Here is a 19,311-nt window from a genome sequence, read left to right on the forward strand (position 1 = left end):
CATCCGCCTCATAAAATTGGCATCATCCCAGTTCGGGGCATATACGTTTACCAAAACCACCGTCTCCCCCTGTAGTTTGCCACTCACCATCACGTATCTGCCCCCGTTATCCGCCACTATAGTCTTTGCCTCGAACATTACCCGCTTCCCCACTAATATAGCCACCCCCCTGTTTTTCGCATCTAGCCCCGAATGGAACACCTGCCCCACCCATCCTTTGCGTAGCCTAACCTGGTTTATCAGTTTCAGGTGCGTTTCCTGTAACATAACCACATCTGCCTTAAGTTTCTTAAGGTGTGCGAGTACCCGTGCCCTCTTTATCGGCCCGTTCAGCCCTCTCACGTTCCACGTGATCAGCCGGGTTGGGGGGCTTCCCCCCCTCCCCTCCCCCTTGTCGATTAGCCATCCCCCTTTTCCAGCTCCTCACCCGGTACCCACGCAGCTGTATCTCCCCCAGGCGGTGCCCCACCGCCCATCCCCTCCCATACCAGCTCCCCCCTCTCCCCAGCAGCAGCAACCCAGTAATTCCCCCTCCCACCCCCCACCCCGCTAGATCCCCCGCTAGCGTAATTACTCCCCCCATGTTGCTCCCAGAAGTCAGCAAACTCTGGCCGACCTCGGCTTTCCCCCGTGACCTCGGCTCGCACCATGCGACGCCCCCTCCTTCCTGCTTCTCTATTCCCGCCATGATTATCATAGCGCGGGAACCAAGCCCGCGCTTCTCCCTTGGCCCCGCCCCCAATGGCCAACGCCCCATCTCCTCCACCTCCCCTCCTCCCCCCATCACCACCTGTGGAAGAGAGAGAAGTTACCACATCGCAGGATTAGTACATAGAACGCCTCTTTCCCCCCTTTTTTACCCCCCTCTTCGCCCCCCACATTCGCCCCACCACTTTGTTCAAACGTTCTTTTTAATAACCCGCTCATTCCAGTTTTTCTTCCACAATAAAAGTCCACGCTTCATCCGCCGTCTCAAAGTAGTGGTGCCTCCCTCGATATGTGACCCACAGTCTTGCCGGTTGCAGCATTCTAAATTTTATCTTCTTTTTATGAAGCACCGCCTTGGCCCGATTAAAGCTCGTCCTCCTTCTCGCCACCTCCGCACTCCAGTCTTGATAAACGCGGATCACCGCGTTCTCCCATTTACTGCTCCGAGTTTTCTTTGCCCATCTAAGGACCATTTCTCTAACCTTAAAACGGAGGAATCTCACCACTATGGCTCTGGGAATTTCTCCTGCTCTCGGTCCTCGTGCCATCACTCGGTATGCTCCCTCCACCTCCAACGGACCCGCCGGGGCCTCTGCTCCCATTAACGAGTGCAGCATCGTGCTCACATATGCCCCGACGTCCGCTCCCTCCGCACCTTCAGGAAGACCAAGAATCCTCAAGTTGTTCCTCCTTGCGTTGTTCTCCAGTGCCTCCAACCTTTCCACACATCGTTTCTCATGTGCCTCTTGCATCTCCGTCTTCACCACCAGGCCCTGTATGTCATCCTCATTCTCGGCTGCCTTTGCCTTCACGACCCGAAGCTCCCGCTCCTGGGTCTTTTGTTCCTCCTTTAACCCTTCGATCGCCTGTAGTATCGGGGCCAACAGCTCTTTCTTCATTTCCTTTTTGAGCTCTTCCACACAGCATTTCAAGAACTCTTGTTGTTCAGGGCCCCATGTTAAACTGCCACCTTCCGACGCCATCTTGGTTTTTGCTTGCCTTCCTTGCCGCTGTTCTAAAGGATCCACTGCAATCCGGCCACTTTCTCCTCCTTTTTTCATCCGTATCCAGGGGGGATTCCCTTCTGGTTTACCGCACAGTGTTTTTAGCCGTCAAAATTGCCGTTGGGGCTCCTATCAAGAGCCCAAAAGTCCGTTTCACCGGACTCAGCTGGTCATCGCCGCACCCGGAACCCTTTGCAGGCATTTTGATACAAGACTAGATTGTATGCAAGATATAGAAACGTAGAAAAAAAAGCAGGAGAAGGCCATTCGGCCCTTCGAGCCTGCTCCGCCATTCATTATGTTCATGGTCGATCATCCAACTGAGTAGCCTAATCCTGTATTTCCCCCATATCCTTTGACCCCCTTTGCTTTAAGTGCTATATCTAACTGCTTCTTGAAAACATACAATGTTTTGGCCTCAACTACTTCTTGTAGTAATGAATTTCACAGGCTGACCACTCTGGGTGAAGAAACTTCTCCTCATCTCTGTCCTAAATGGTCTACCCCGTATCCTCAGACTGTGACCCTTTGTTCTGGGGACACCCACCATCGAGAATATCCTTCCTGCATCTACCCTGTCGTCCTGTTAGAATTTTAAAAATTTTTATGAGATCCTCCCTCATTCTTCTGAACTCCAGCGAATACAATCCTAGCCGATTAAATCTCTCCTAATACGTCAGTCCCACCGTCTCCCGAATCAGTCTGGTACACCTTCTCCACACTCCCCCGAGAGCAAGAACATCCTTCCTTATATAAGAAAATCAAAACTGCACACAATATTCCAAGTGTGGCTTCACCAAGGCCGTATATAATTGCAACAAAATATATTTTCCTCCCGCACGTGAATCCCAGTCGAAACATGTTACATCAAAATCTTAACCTGGAGTAAAATTATTAATTGATTTAATTAGATTTTTGCCTGATATTTAGTGAAGTGGAAAGAACATCTGACTCGGCCTCTGAGAAGTATATGTTGCCAGCTAGGAGCAGGATGTGCATGGGTGGGCTGTATAAAACCGGAAGGGAAAGGTTTTCTCTTTCAAATATTATATCTACTTGACTTTTGAAAGGTATGGATTCTGTTTCCACGACACCTTCTGATAGAACATGCAATTCCAATAGTTCTCACGTTTACCTTCATTTTTAACTATTATCTTAAATTCATGTCATTGTCTTGCTGACCAATGAAAATCATTTTCCTGGTCACACTGCTGCCACCCCATATTTCTGTACATCTCTTAGTCACATCTCCAGTTCTAATTAAAAGGTTTCGCATTTTAGTTTCTGTTTTTTGGGAGATGGGAAGCAGAAGTTGGATTGTTAACCAATTCTGCTTAGATCCAAATCTGTTCAGCCAGTTTTGTACCTATTTTTCAAAAGCTGAAGAAAGTGCCTTGTTATTTTCCAATGAACCATTCGAGATCTACGATATTTCTGCATTTCACTTATTTTCCTAGATGATTTACACAGTTTTTGAAACAACATTTCTCGTTTTTAAATTTAGAGTACAATCAAGGGGCAATTTAGCGTGGCCAATTCACCTACCCTGCACATCTTTTTTTTGGGGTTGTGGGGTTGAGACCCATGCAGCCATGGGGAGAATGTGCAAACTCCACTCGGACAGTGACCCGGGGCCAGGATTGAACCTGGGTCCTCAGTGCTGTGAGGCAGCAGTGCTAACCACTGCGCCACCATGCTGCCCTATAACATTTCTAGTTGATGATTATAGAAACAGAACAAAACCCGTTGTCTTACAGTATCACAAAGCAGAGTTTTGAGCTCAAGTCTTGGTATCATATAGTATTGATTTGTTTCAGGGTCTTGAAGCAGACAGCTTGAGAGTAGAACCCCTTGGAGAAGACACCATCGGGGCACGATATTGGTATTTCTATGGCACAAGGCTGTACAAAGAACTTCCTCAACCGACGCCACCAAAGGAGACACCAAAACATAAAGGATCGAAGAATGATAATAAGTAATGTAAATTCTGTACTGTAAATGAAGGTTAAAGCTTTTTTTAAGCACAAGGCTGGTTCTAATTTGCTATGAATAGATAATCAATGTTAAGGTTTTGAGATTGTTCTGTGTATAACCTTTTGTTTCACAGTTGTGCAGCCCATGTGCTAATAGTTTATAATGGCGCTAGTTGAAATTGGTGGCATTCTAAATTTATCCAATAAATTTAATTATTATTGTCTGTCTTTGTCACTGTCCAAAATAATACGATAATTCAATATCACATCCAGCCTTCAATCACTTTATTTTATTTATCTCTCTCTTGCTTGTCAATCTCTTGTGAATTGCACACTGGAAATAATGATCAGATAATTGAGGTGCCAGACAGGAAAGGGGAATTGCTGGGCCAGGGTGCACAAGTGTATTTCAACACCCATTTAAACAGGAAGGGACAGAGAGCACATATCTTAAGAGTAAATCAGCAGATAAGTCTAGATGCTACAAAAATAATAAAAGGACAAAACTTAAGGCTGTATCGGAATGCATGTAGCATCTGAAACAAAACATGAACAAATGAATAAGTACGATCAATTAGATATTACAAAGACATGGTTATAGGATGATATAGATTGGGACCTGAATATTGAAGTGTATGACATTTCAGAAGGATAGGAAGTTTAGGTGGAGGGGTGGCCCTGTTAATTAATGATGTATTAGCACATTAGAGACGTAAGTTCAGGAAACCAGGATGTAGAAGCAGTTTGAGCTGGGATGAGAAATTACAAAGGCAAGAAGTCACTTGTGGGAGTGGTGTATAGGCCCCCAATTGGAACTACATGGTAGGACAGAGTATAAAAGAAGAAATAATGGCAGCTTGTCAGAAAGGTACTGAATTAATCATGGGGGATTTTAATCTACATGTAGATTGGGGGGAAAGAGATAACATAGATGAATTCATAGGATGTTTTCGGGGTAGTTTCTGGAGCCAGCCAGAGGGCAGGCTACACAAGACCAGGTATTGTGCCATGAGATGGGATTAATTGAATTAATTGAATTGATTAATTATTAATGGAAGGCACCCCCCTCAGATATCAGCGATCACAATATGATTGAATTTTACACTCAGTTTGAGGGACAGAAGAGTGCTTTCAAGATTAGTATTTTAACTTGAATTAGCTCAATTATGAAAGCACGGAAGTGGAGCTAGCTGAAGGGAACTGGCAAATATGCTTTTATTTAAGAAAATATTTTATTGAGGCATTTATAATTTTAACATTTTTAACAACAGAGAGATCCAACACACGCAAAAACCCCACAATAACATACCCAACTCCCCCCAGCCCTAAATCCTAACTACCCATACATTAGATTCCCTGCCCTTATTTCCCCCCCGGCTCCCGGATCTTCCGACACTCCAAATATTGCCACCTCTGGACTCGGAGTCACCCTGCCTTCCAGGACCTCTGACATGACTTCCGAAAATCCCTGCCAAAATCCCCCCAGCCTCGGACACGCCCAAAACATATGCACATGGTTCGCAGGACTTCCCCCACACCGTTCACATCTGTCCTCCACCTCCTCAAAAAACCTACTTATCCGGGCCACAGTCATGTGAGCCCTGTGGACCACCTTGAACTGGATCAAGCTAAGCCTGGCACACGACGAGGATGCATTGACTCTCCTCAGGGCTTTCTCCCATAGCCCGACTTCCAATTCCCCTCCCAGCTCTTCCTTCCCAATTGGAACCGCTTCCCACTCCATCAGTTCCTTCTATATTTCAGAGACCCTCCCCTCCCCAACCCCTGTTTTTGACATCACCTTGTCCTGTAGCCCCCTTAGTGGGAGGCAAGGGAAACTTGGGACCTGCCTACGAACAAAATCCCGTACCTGCAGGTACTGGAACCCATTCCCGCGTGGCAACTCAAACTCCTCTAGCTCCTCCAGGCTCAGGAAACTCTCCTCAATGAAGAGATCCCCAAATCTCTCAATCCCTGCACGCTGCCACCTCCTGAAGCCCCCGTCCAGCCTCCCTCGAAGCGAACCGGTGATCATCATAGATCGGTGAACACACCGACGCCACCCCAGTCTCATGTGCTGCCTCCATTGCCCCCACACTCTCAGGCCTGCCACTACCACTGGGCTTGTGGAGTACCGAGTTGGCGAGCACGACAGAGGTGCCGTTAACAAAGCCTTCAGACTCGTGCCCTTGCATGATGTCGCCTCCACTCGCTCCCACACCGTCCCCATCCCCATTTCCTAACTATTGATATATTAGCCGCCCAGTAGTAATTAATAAAGTTCGGAAGAGCCAAGCCCCCCTCCCCCGTGCCACTGCTCAAGAAGGACCTTCGTCACTCTCGGGGCTTTCCCATTCCATGTAAAACCCGCAATGGCCACATTCATCTTCCTAAAAAATGCCTTGGGGATGAAGACTGGAAGACACTGAAACACAAACAGCAATCTCGGGATGTTTGTCATTTACACAGTCTGTACCCTCCCCGCCAATGACAGCAGGAGTGTGTCCCACCTACGGAAGTCCCCTTTCATTTGCTGATCCCAGTCCCATGCCATTTGAATCCCCAGGTACCTAAAACTCCCTCCCACCACTTTGAACGGCATCTCCCTCAACCTCACTCTTGCCCATATTCAGTTTGTAACCTGAGAACCGACCAAATTCCTCCAGTATCCCCATGATTCCTGCAGTTCCCCCAACGGGTCTGTTATATAAAGGACCAAATTGTCTGCAAAGAGCAAGACTCACCCCCTCTCTCACTAACCCCCCGCCAAATGTTCGATGCTCTCAGCCCTCACCATGGCCAGGGAAACAGTAGTGGGGAGAGTGGACACCCGTGTCTCGTCCCCCGACACAGACTGAAATATTCTGATCGAACCCGGTTTATCCTTGCATTCGCCACAGGTGCCTGATGTAGCAACTGGACCCAATCCACAAATCCCTGCCCAAATCCAAACCTTCCCTGGGCATTCCATAAATCCACTCCACCCGATCATCCGGAGACTCTGCGTACCTCCTGTCCACCTGTAAAATTCTGCATCCTCGACCTCGTGCCCCTCCTCACGATGCCTGCGATAACGTTGTGGGGAGCACTCCCAGCTCCTTTGACTCGTTAAAAGCCTTTGCCAGAAGCGGCCCCAACAGCCTGGTAAACTTCTATAAAACTCAACTGGATAGCCGTCTGGCCCCGGGGCTTTACCCGATTGCATCGCCCCCAACCGTCTATAACCTCCCCAAGCCCAATTGGGGCTCCCAAATCCTCCACCAATTCCTCATCTATCCTTGGGAACTCCAGTGCACCCAGAAATTGCTTCATACCCTCCTCCCCAGCTGGGGGTTCCGATTTATACAATTTACTATAAAACTCCCAAAACACATCATTCATCCCGGCCGGATCCAGAACCTTACCCCCTGTATCCCTCACTTCCCCAATCTCTCTCGCCGCCTCCTGTTTCCTCAGCTGGTACGCCAGCATCCTGCTGGCTATTCCCTCATATTCATACACCACCTCCTTTACTCTCCTCAGCTATCCCTCCGCCTTACCTGTGGACAGGAGCCCAAATTCGAGCTGCAGTCTCTGACACTCCTTCAAAAGCCCGTCACCCGGAGACTCCGCGTACCTCCTGTCCACCTGTAAAATTTCGGCTACCAATCTGTCCAACTCAGTCTGCTCAACCTTCTCCTTATGGGCCCGAATTGAGATGAATTCCCCCGTAATAACCTCCTTCAGTGCCTTCCATTCCAGCCCTGCCTAAACCTCACCCGTATCATTGATCCTTATATATCCCCAAATGGCCTCCCTCACACGCCTCCTCCTCCACTAACAGCCCCACATCCAACCTCCATTGCGGGTGCTGGGCCTTTCCTTTGCTGACTTGCAAGTCCACCCAGTGCGGGCCGTGGTCTGACACTGCTATTGCTGAATATTCAGCAGCTACCACCTCAGCCAGCAGCATCTTATCCATAACAAAAAAGTCTATCTGAGAATACACTGTATGCACATGGGAGTAGAACGAAAACTCCTTACTCCTCGGTCTCCCAAATCTCCACGGATTGACCTCACCCCTATGCACTCCATGAACCCCTGGAGCGCCTTTGTCATAGCTGATACTTTCCCAGACCTAGAACTCGACCGGTCTAGCCTTGGATCCAGGACCATATTGAAATCTCCCCCCATAATCAGTCGATGTGGGCAAATATGCTTAAGGGGCAGACCAACAGAGGTTCAGCGGCTGACATTTGAAGCGGTATTTCCGAATACACAGAATAGGCACAGTCCAATGAGAAAGAAAAATTTCAAGGGATGTGCCCATCACTTGTGGTTAACTAAAAAAGTTAAAATCAGTTAAACTTAAACTTAAAGAAAAAGCATATATTTGTGCAAAGTGGCAGATCAGAAGATTGGAAAGAATATAAAGAACGGCAAAGATTGATACGGACGGAAAAGCTAGAGTACGAGAGAAAGCTAGAACACTGACAGCAAGAGTTTCTATAGATATTTAAATAAGAAAAGAGTTAATAAAGTGAATATTGGTCCTATAGAAAGTGCATCTAGGGAATTGGTAATGGATAGTAGGTACATGGCAGATGAATTAAGCAAGTATTTTGCATCTGTCTTCACTCTAGAGGGCACCAGTAACATCCAACAACATGGTTTTGTGAAAGAGAAATCATGTTTAACCAATCTATTGGAGTTCTTTGGCAGAGTAACCTGTGCTATGGATAAGGGATTGGCGGATGTACTGGAATTAGATTTCCAGAAGGCATTTGGTATGGTGCCATATCAAAGGTAATTGCGTAAAATAAGACCTCATGGTGTGGGGGTAATATTTGCATGGATTCAAGATTGGCCAGCTAAAGGAAACAGCTGGCATAGATGGTCTTTTTTCTGGTTGACATGATGTGACGAATAGTGGTTCACCGAGATCAGTGCTGGGGCCTCAGCATTTTTACAATTCATATAAATGACTTTGATGAAGGGACTGAAGGTTTGGTTGCTAAATTTGCTGACGACACAAAGTTAGGTAGGAAAGTAAATTCTGAAGAAGACGCAAGGAGGCTACAAAGGGACATAGGTAGCTTAAGTGAGTGGGCAAAACTCTGGTAAATGGAGTGTAATGTGGGCAAATGTGAAATTGTCCATTTTGGCAGGAAGAGTAAAGAAGTTTATTATCTAAATGACAAGAGATTGCAAAGCCCTGAGGTTCAGAGTAGTCTGGGTATCCTAATGCATGAATCACAAAAGGCTGGCAAACAGGTACAGTAACTAATTGGGCAAGCTAATAGAATATTATTGTTTATTGTGAGGGAAATTGGTTACAAAAGTAGGGAGGTTGTGCTTTAATTGTACAGGGCATTGGTGCGACCACATCTGGAGTATTGTGTACAGTATTGACCTCTTTATTTAAGGAAAGAAGAAAATGTGCAGTTCAAAGAAGGTTTACCAGGCTAATACCAGGAATGGGCTTACTATCTTTAGGAGGAAAGATTGGGAGAGGTTAGGTTTGCATCCATTAGAGTTTAGAAGAGTACAGCGATTTTAATTTAAACTATTAAGATCCTGAGTGATATTGACAGGGTGGATGTTGAGAATATGTTTCCTCTCGGAGAATCTAGAACTAAGGGCCACTGTTTACAGATAAGGGGTTGCTCATTCAAGGAAATTGTTTCTGAGAGTCATGAGTCTATGGAACTCTCTTCCTCAAAAGATAGTGAAAGCAAAGTATTGGAATATTTTTAAGGCAGAGCTAAATAGATTTTTGATTAACAAATGGGGTGAATGGTTATCAGGGGTAGACCGTAATGTGGGTTGAAATTACAATTAGATCAGCCATGATCTTACAAAATGGTGGAGCATGTTCAAGGGGCCCAGTGGCCTCCTACTCCTCCTAATTTGGCTGTTCATATATTTTCTTTCCTTAATGTTACAATTCACATTCATAAAATTTTCATCTCCACATTTTTACTGGATAACTTTCCATGTAAATTTGTCACTCTATAATTGTACCTTCCTGCATCTAGTTTCCATTACAAACATGGAGATGGGAAATTATGATGGAAAATATCAATGTGTTTCATTGTAAAATTTTAATGTATTATTAATTGGACTCCTGTGATATTGAACACAAGTATGCAAGATCAATTTGAAGTTTTTGGACCAAGTGAGCTAAGAGATTGGGTTAATCGAACCAATGTGTGGCAGTGGGTGGCGGACGTGGCTGCTGAGATGGATAGGAAGGGAAGAGAGGGTAAAGAAAAGGTAGTAGGGAGGGAACAGGAGGAGAATTAGAAGACTGCCGTGGGAGGATGGAGGAAAGGGGTATGTAGCAGGCAGCCACTGGGCAAGATGGGTTGAAAGCGGAAATTCACGATGGACTCCTCCCAACTAACTCAACTTCCTTCCCTCCCGTTCCTTCCTTGTGCATTCTTTTAGAAGCTTGTGTTTGATGTTGAGAAAACTCTAATTTGTCTTGTCCACTCTTGCTCTTTTTGATCATGATGGTATGCTACAACCCACTTCTCCTCCTCTGCAAGCTGCTCATTTTATGACATTTTAATTTCACTGACACAGATTTAGCAATTTAGACCATCCTTGTGACCACTATTAAACACGCATTAACAGAGGCAATAGAAGAATCAAGACATTTAGTATTTATGTTTGGAAGTGGTTTTGCATTTTATAGTTTTTGTTAAGATTGAATTTATAAATATAGAGAATCATTGGTTGTAGTTCCTAACATGCTCAGGTGCAGATCAGTCTATTAACAGTATAAGGAATTACTGCTTAGCTCATAACTGTCAGAATAAAAAAATTGCGACATTGGTTGCATCTGCCCTGCTTAATACCAGTGTAGGTAGCCAACATAATTGACCTAGCTCAAAACTGCTATAAATGTGGAATCAGAGTCTGGAATTGGTGTTAAGTTGACATAATTAAGGCGTTAGACCCTACTCCTATCTCTGCATCAATCACTTTAATGCACAAATGTTATGTACTCCAAATGTGAGTGTTACATTTGTCAGTGTGTAACAGCTTGAAACATGAATACAGCATAATAAACTCACTGTATAAAACAAGCTTCATGAAATGCAGTGTTTCAAATTTGTCAACGTAACGTTTGTTTCCTAGGAAAGGAAAGAAACTTAAGGAAGAAGGAAAAATGAAAAATTCCAAAGTCTTGCATAAAAATATTACAACAAAGGGCAAAGATGAGAAACAAAAGAAAAAGTGGAAACTTCGTTATAGTTTGTCTAAAAAAAGGTAGGGTAATACACCCAAGTAGTTCCTTGAAAAAAGCAACAATAATGTACTACAGGCCAGGATTTCTAAAAGAACAAAGTGCGTTTTGTGATGTGCCTTTGTTATTTAAGGTGGAAATACACCTTGAAAGGACTAGTGCTGATTGAAAGGAAAATTATCATGGTGACTTTTTAAAACTTACTTTGTTCAGCTTCTCCTACTTTAATTACTTTAGCATCAATTATAAGCCTGTGCTTTCTTTCATTCATATTTAATTATAGAAAATCTAGCCTGATTTATTTTTATACTGTTCAAATATCACATCACATTTGGTTGCAGAATATGTCAGTATAACATTACCAGCACGGTGTAGGATGAGTTTCAGGCTCATTATTTTCCATGTAATGGATTGTTAATTTACTTTTGTCAAAGAATTGCCCATGTAGAAGGGTAATATTCCCCTTCTCCCTGCCTCCCCAGGCAAGAATGGGGGACTAAGGAATATTGACAGAGGTTTATGCAACTTTGCATCATTTTGTCCAAGAGATTGGTGCATGGCATGGGAAGATTAAAGGTAAAATAACAAGTGTTTCGTTGACAGGTTTAATAATTGTGTCAGCATTACCATACTCCAAAATATACATTTTATAAGTAGTTACAGATTTTGAATGTTCAATTATCCTATTGTTAACAGTGGTAAGCTTGAGAAAGTTGAAAAGGGAAGTGGAATTCTTGATGAAACCTCCGATGAAGAAACTAATGTGCAGAAGGAAAATGATGCTGCAGGGTATAATGGTAAGTGCATGGAGTATAGCAACTATTGGTATAACCTACTGACAGATTGATGGAACCTATTAGTTAAGTAAATTGAGAATTAAATATAGGTTAAAATTGGGAGCGAAACCATTAAATGTTTTGTCATACTGCAACTTCATCAAGGACACATACTATTAGCATTTCTCAAAACACAATGTACAATATCTGTTGACTCGAGAGAAAGTAGTTAAGGAGAAGTAAAATTTAAGGCGTCATGCCACAAAAGTTCTTAATTTGTAAGCTACTTTCTGAGGAGGGAAAGCTCTTGCAGGATTATCCATCAGTTGTCACGTCAGTGACGTTCTTCAGCTGAATTTCAACAAACTTGCATTGAGCACCTACTGAAGTTAAGTGATGACCATCCTTGTTCACAGGAATAAAATATTGTTGATTTAAGCTAACTGATTTTGACCATACTTTGATCAACTTATTTGTTTTATTTGTAATTTCCTACTTTTTGGAAAGGGCAAGAACGATAAATTGTAGCATTGTGGATAGCACAATTGCTTCACAGCTCCAGGGTCCCAGGTTCATAGAACATAGAAAAATACAGCACAGTACCGGTCCTTCGGCCCACGATGTTGTGCCGAACCTTTGTCCTAGATTATCATAGAATTTACAGTGCAGATGGAGGCCACCTCGCCCATCGAGTCTGCACCGGCTCTTGGAAAGAGCACCCTATCCAAGGTCAAACACCTCCACCCTATCCCAACAACCCAGCAACCCCACCCAACTCTAAGGGCAATTTTGGACACAAAGGGCAATTTATCACGGCCAATCCACCTAACCTGCACATCTTTGGACTGTGGGAGGAAACCGGAGCACCCGGAGGAAACCCACGCACACACAGGGAGGACGTGCAGACTCCGCACAGACAGTGACCCAAGCCACGAGTCGCCAGGTATCTTTCGGATACCACCATGTGGTTCAAGCTCGAGTTATGATCAATAAGTCAGCACACCGCTTAGTAAGATTGAAATCAACGGTCATTTATTATGTACAGCAATAGATACTTACACAATAATCCTACTATCTATATCAAAACCTACCACTACTGGCCAATACTTAACTTTTGGGGATGGCCCACCAGGTCAGGGAAACAAATGGTTTATCGAATTGGATCTGGCCTGCGGGATTCAAAAGGCTGATACGGGTCGATGGCTAGGAGTCTCTATCGGGTAGCGATCGCAGGAGTCAAACTTACTGTTTCTGGTCGATGTTCTTGCGAAGGTTGCGAGCAGGAGAAGAAGGGAGAGAGAGAGCGATCTGAACTTGGCCCCTCAATTTATAGGGCCCAGGGGCTTCCTGCCTCTCGGGGCGGCCCTTGACCCTGAGTCCCAAGTGATTGGACTTGTTCCAATCACTGGGTTCGATATGCTCCAATAATGGGGCGATTCCTCGATCGGGGGGGTGGTTGTTCACCTGTCTTTGTTTCGGCCACTGCAGGCGCCGAGAGGTCTGGCCCGGCATTCAATTGCTAATATGTTGCAATTGTTCCCGGGGATAGCCGATTAAACTGCAGATGTCTGTGTTGATGTGCTGCTAATAGTCGTAGGTATCGATCTGGGCCGACTTCCCCAGAGCCGAATACGCTATTCTGTCTGCAGCTGTCTGTTTGTGTCCTGTTGGCTGCTTTTCCCATCAGCCTTTTCGGTTAGCCATTTTATATCGGGTTTTGGCCAAATTAATAGGGAATCAGCCATTTTAGGTGGCTACACAACTTTCAAAGATGTATGAACATAGACCCCAAGATCTCTCTGCACCTCCACAATTCCGGCTTGGGTCACTGTCTGTGCGGAGTCTGCACATCCTCCCTGTGTGTGCGTGGGTTTCCTCCGGGTGCTCCGGTTTCCTCCCACAGTCCAAAGATGTGCAGGTTAGGTGGATTGGCCATGATAAATTGTACTTAGTGTCCAAAATTTCCCTTAGTGTTGGGTGGGGTTACTGGGTTATGGGGATAGGGTGGGGGTGTGGGCTTGGGTGGGGTCCTCTTTCCAAGAGCTGGTGCAGACTCGATGGGCCGAATGGCCTCCTGCACTGTAAATTCTATGATAATTCTATGAAAAATATTTTTATTCAAGTTTTCAACATTTTTACAATGCACAAACCCCCTTGACAGTGACCAGGTCCCCAAAATGTAAAACAAACAAACCCCATCTCTGATGGAGCCCCTCATCCTCCCCTCTCAGCACATTTCACCTTCTCCGAATGCAGGAACTCCATTAGATCCCCCAGTCACACCTAGGCACAAGGGGGAGAAGCTGATCTCCACACGAACAGAACCCGCCTGCAAGCAATCAAAGAGGCGAAGGCTAAAACGCCTGCCCTGTACCCATGTAGCTCCGGCAGGTCTGACACGGTAGCACACGTGGCTAGCACTATGGCTTCACAGCGCCAGGGTCCCAGGTTCGATCCCCCGCTGGGTCACTGTCTGTACAGAGTCTGCACGTTCTCCCCGTGTCTGCGTGGGTTTCCTTCGGGTGCTCCGGTTTCCTCCCACAGTCCAAAGACCTGCAAGGTTAGGAGGATTGGCCATGCTAAATTGCCCTTAGTGTCCAAAAAGGTTAGGAGGGGTTAGTGGATATAGGAATAGGGTGGAAGTGAGGGCTTAAGGAGGTTGGTGCAGACTCGATGGGCCGAATGGCCTCCTTCTGCACTGTATGTATCTATGACACCCCAAATATTGCCTCCAGGGGACCCGGTTCCAAGTCCACATGGTGCTGAAAAATGACCCCCAATATTGCTTCAATTTCTCTCACTCTTCTCTCTCTCTCTCTCTCTCCTCTCTCCTCTCTCTCTCCCCCCCCCCCCCCCCCCCCCACCCCAGCTTCCAACACACACACACACCGACAGCACGTACTCCAGCAACCAAGAGGATGGTGCCAAAGGAAAGTTCGGGAAGACATTTCTAGTGAAATTCCGCACCTGCATATACCTGAAGCCTCGTCCCGCTGGAGCACTTACTTCACCCCCAGCTCCTCCAAACATGCGAACCACCCCTCCAGAAACAGATCCTTCATCTCTTTTACCCCACTCTCCTCCCATCTCAGGATGTCTTCATCCTCCCTGGAACCCATGATTCCCTCTCATTGGCATCACTCTCGAACCTGCCCTCACTTGAAATGCTGTCAGAATTGCCCCCAAATCTTCAGCGTGGCTAACACTACAGGATTACCTGAATACATCCGCAGGGCTAACGATAACGACGCCGTTGCCAGCACCCGCAACCCCGACTCTTTATAAAAGCCTGCCTCCATCCACATCCACAAAGCTTCCGTCTTCTTATTCCAGCTCTGCATCTTCTCCGCATTCGCTGCCCATTATTAGTGTAAAAGGTTCGGAAGGGCCAAGCTCCCTGACTGCCACCCCTTTGGGTACGGCCTTCTTTATCTGGCTACCTTCCCTGCCCATACAAACAACGATCATAGATCATAGAATTTACAGTGCAGAAGGAAGCCATTCGGCCCATCGAGTCTGCACCGGCCCTTGGAAAGAGCACCCCACCTAAGCCCACGCCTCCACCCTATCCCTGTAACCCAGTAACCCCACTAAGGGCAATTTAGCATGGCCAATCCACCTAACCTGCATATCTTTGGAATGTGGGAGGAAACCGGAGAACCCGGAGGAAACCCACGCAGTCACATGGAGAACGTGCAGACTCCGCACAGACAGTGACCCAAGCCAGGAATCGAACCTGGGACCCTGGAGCTGTGAAGCAACTGTGCTAACCGTGCCGCCCACGAGACCAGTCTGTCCACCACTCAAAAGAATGACTTTGGCAAAAAGATCGGCAGACACTGGAACAGAAACCATGGCAAAATGTTCATTTTTACTGCCTGCACCTAACCTGCCAGCGACAAGGGAAGACTGTCCCACCTTGCCAAGTCCTACACCCTCCCCACCTGGCTCGTGAAATTTAGCTTGTGAAGTTGTGCCCAATGCAGTGCCACCTGCACCCCCAAATACCTAAAATGAGTTGTCGCTACCCGGAATGGCAACCATCCCACTCGCTTCGATAGAAATTAATACAGTAATTTGTGATTTCAATTTAAAAGATTTCAAAAGATAAGTGACCAATTTTGTCAACCTTAAAGTACCACTATGTTAATGAAACCATTACATATTTGTGTGCCAATTACAAGTTATTAGTCACAGTGACTTGAACACTTGTCAGTGGTACCTATCACTCTAGATTGATTTTCTTGTGTGTCACTGCTACTTTTATGGGAGTTGACTCTCACTGCCCTATATCTACTTCTATAATAGAGGGACTCAGGGTGTTAACAATGGAAACCACTTGTGGTCTGGACCAGGTTTGTGTCTTTTGAATCTGCACTTTTTTCAGAGGTGGATTTAGATGAGACTTGGTTTGGATCATTAAGTGGCTTTATTTCCACCAAGTACACAGAAGCAGATATGATCAGATTTTACTGCCTTGCAGCCTGTACAGTTTCCTGTTCTGAAAACAATCAAAAACGTCCTAATACAGTGGGTGAGAGGTGTTCATTGATTGGAGGGGGAAGCCACCTTTTTTTTTAATGTTTGGGAGCCTGTTGCTCAATTTAAAAAAAAAAAAAAAAGTTTTCTTTCTGGTTTTGGAATGCAGGTCATGTATCAGATATATGAAATGTTACATGAAATGGCATTTTTAACAGCAATTTAGTTCCACCAAATTTGATCATCCTCAGTAGGTTGTTTTTCAAAGGGATAAAACATCAAGGGAATAAATCTTACCTTTACTATAAATTCTGACAGGCTTACGTAAAGTTCAAGAGCTAGGAAAAGATGGATTTGATTTAATTTTTATAAACTTTCAGTTTATACATTATGTTTTGAATGCTTTTTATCTGTGTGACACCACTTCAGGTAGTGAGATTAAAGTTATATAAACATTAGCATAATTTGAATATATTTTGTCCTGTGATTTCTGTTCCTGGGGGTTTAGTGATCGCAGCATTTCATTATAGCTATCACTGCAGCTGATGCGAACTCCCTCTTTTTGTTTAATTTCTGGCACTAGTTTCTCCAGTGAAGGTGCACCTAGAAGAATGGAGTACTTGGTCTCTTGTCTGTCACACTTTGGAAGAATGGCAGCATCTAACCGATGGTTTTGGGGAAAGCCAATGTTCAAAAGAGCGGAAGCTGTACAAAATTTTGACTGAGAACTTCATTCCCGAAATCAGCAATCTGATTATACAGAAGGTCAGTTATGAAGTTGGTCCTGTTTCAGACAGGACGTTGTTATTGTTCGGAAATTAATTTAGAGAGAGATGGTCCCAGGGCGGCAGTGGCAAGTCAGCAAGACCAACTTTTTTTTTTTTTTAAAGCCTTTCTGATAGTGTGCCTAAAAAATGTGCACCTTTTGACTTTGCCAAAGACCAACCTAATGGTAGCTTGTGGTCCCTTACATTATATACATCATACACATCAACAAATCACATGAAGTATCTAGGTGACCTAATCAGTTTACTCAATCCATGTAACTTGATTAGCTGCTCTGCTAGGCTTATCTTTCTATACTCAAAAAAGTTAGTTCATTTCTTGCAAGTTTGGATTTGGTGCTTCAAAAAAAACTTCATTTCAATTTGGTCTTTTTTTTAAGTTAATGGAAGACAGATTTTTAATTTTATTAATGGTCAATTGGCCATGGCACTGCACAAATGGAGTTGAGACCAAAGCGTAATAGTCAGTCAAAGTGGAATTAAAAGGTCGGGAATAGCAGGCATATGCTGCATAGATACGATTCAATCCCCATTTTAATGTCAATAGTCCTGTCCTTCCTTTTAGTTATGCATTGATTTTGAATTTATACCTGGACAGCAAAAATTGGCAAACAGAAGGGTGAAGTGATAGATTTGGTGCAGAGGAATTTCAACATACAGTCTGAGAAGCTGGGGATACAATACTTAGGCAGTATAGTGCCACCAATAGTGGTGGTCTGTAATTGCAATATAGCCAGTCTACATTGGCAGTTTCTATTCTAATTCATACTGGCAAATGTCAACCGGATTTAACTTGCAAGCGTGTATATGTTTTTTTCAAAATCAGATATTGATCCCACCCCAATTCCCCGCTGAGAAATTGCTATTTTGTGACACTATGGAATAATCTTGCGGTTATCATAAATTGTTACACACTTAAGTTTTCTTCTGTTCTCAGGAAAAGCAGTTACAGAAGAAATATGCAGAAATTGTTCCTCGCAGAGCCTCTGATCGTCTACTTGTGAAACGTACTCAGCAAGAAGAACTGGTAAGTAATCTTTATTTTATTCCCACCATTCTTTTGAAACATTCGGCCAAGAAAGTGGACAAAGCAACTTAACCTTGCCTGTGTCAAGGCCGTTTTCATTAGTTAGAGCATATGGGTGGGTGGCCTGGAATAATCAGCTCCCCCTGTTTTCCTTCTCAGTTACCACTAGTTTCCTGAGTTTGTGCTTATGTCCCATCCCAAAGGGATTTGGTTCTAATCAGGAGCTTGCTACACCCTTTCTGCTCACTGCTTAAACCTTCCGCGATTTATGGTTATGTGTAGCACTGGGAAAAAATATTCAGCTAGAATGGATGTCAGGCATGTACTGGTACTAGCATCAAGTTTACTGTTTCTAGAAATTCCAAATGTTGTACGTTGTAAGCGCTAGCAAAAGAGAGGTGAACTGTCCCCTCAGAAAAACAATCAACTAAATAAGGTTGTGTGCACTACAAATTAAGTGTTGCTTCTAACCTAATAGTGGAACTCAGCTAATAGAGTGTTTTCTAAATCAGTCCGATATTGTGTTTTTTGACCCAAGACTTCTCTGATTTTCCAGTTTTCTTCTCTTTTGAAGCAGAGGCAGACTGTGTTTGGTAAACTGGGGGAAAAGAGAATGAAAGATGGGTACTACCTGGCAGCACAGGGTCTGTATACGCCACAAGAAATTAAGCATATTGAAGAAGAAGGAAAAATTCTTGCCCGACAAGGTAAGCATTTCCAATTAGGTAATTTCTGCATGGTTTATGTTTTGATTAAATATTGTGGAAATTCAGAATGCTCTTTTTTTGTAGGTCAGAGTAAGTCAATTTTCTTCATCCATAATTAAGGCTTGTAAAGATATTTAAGGTAACACAATTTGCTGTGCTCTAACATCATAAATATGCAGCACATTGACTCATTAAAAACACTCTTAACATAATTTCCAAGTGTCATTTTATATGAAACAGGAAACAAGTGAACACAAAAAGCACATTCTACATGAAGTTCCGCTAGTTTGCAGTATGTTCAGATAATTCTTCTGTTAGTTTTTTTCATGTTTCTTGGTTTTAGCACCTTGGAACCATTCCCTTAGGTGAACTCTCGCTCTGTGCAGCCAGTCTTTTTTCTCTGCCTCATATCTGTTTTGTAATTATAGAATCCCTATAGATCCCTATCCCTAAAGAGGCCATTCTGCCCATCATGTCTGCAGCAACCCTCCGAAAGAGCCCTCTACCCAGGTCCTCAATAACACTGGCTGAACCCAATTTGGGATCTCTGAATACACATCAAGCCCCCTCACTTGTCAGCTGTTAGAAAACCCTTCGGCTATGGGCACTCCTGTTTCT

At 44.4% G+C, this 19,311-nt stretch overlaps 1 protein-coding gene across 4 annotated transcripts in view; it reads left to right on the forward strand.

The window, feature by feature from the left end:
- LOC140384513 (uncharacterized) overlaps window positions 1-19,311 on the forward strand; it is a 170,219-nt gene that overhangs the window by 86,718 nt on the left and 64,190 nt on the right. Inside the window, exons 4-9 of one of the 4 annotated variants that reach the window (XM_072466270.1) lie at window positions 3,530-3,687; window positions 10,811-10,942; window positions 11,616-11,716; window positions 16,758-16,939; window positions 17,897-17,986; window positions 18,543-18,693. In XM_072466270.1, the coding sequence (XP_072322371.1) occupies window positions 3,530-3,687; window positions 10,811-10,942; window positions 11,616-11,716; window positions 16,758-16,939; window positions 17,897-17,986; window positions 18,543-18,693 (814 nt within the window). Of the gene's footprint in view, window positions 1-3,529; window positions 3,693-10,810; window positions 10,943-11,615; window positions 11,717-16,757; window positions 16,940-17,896; window positions 17,987-18,542; window positions 18,694-19,311 lie in introns of those variants that run through there. The other 3 variants (XM_072466271.1, XM_072466272.1, XM_072466273.1) reach the window with 3 other exon arrangements.

The sequence above is a fragment of the Scyliorhinus torazame genome, chromosome 10, assembly GCF_047496885.1.
Source record: "Scyliorhinus torazame isolate Kashiwa2021f chromosome 10, sScyTor2.1, whole genome shotgun sequence".
NCBI lineage: Eukaryota > Metazoa > Chordata > Chondrichthyes > Carcharhiniformes > Scyliorhinidae > Scyliorhinus > Scyliorhinus torazame.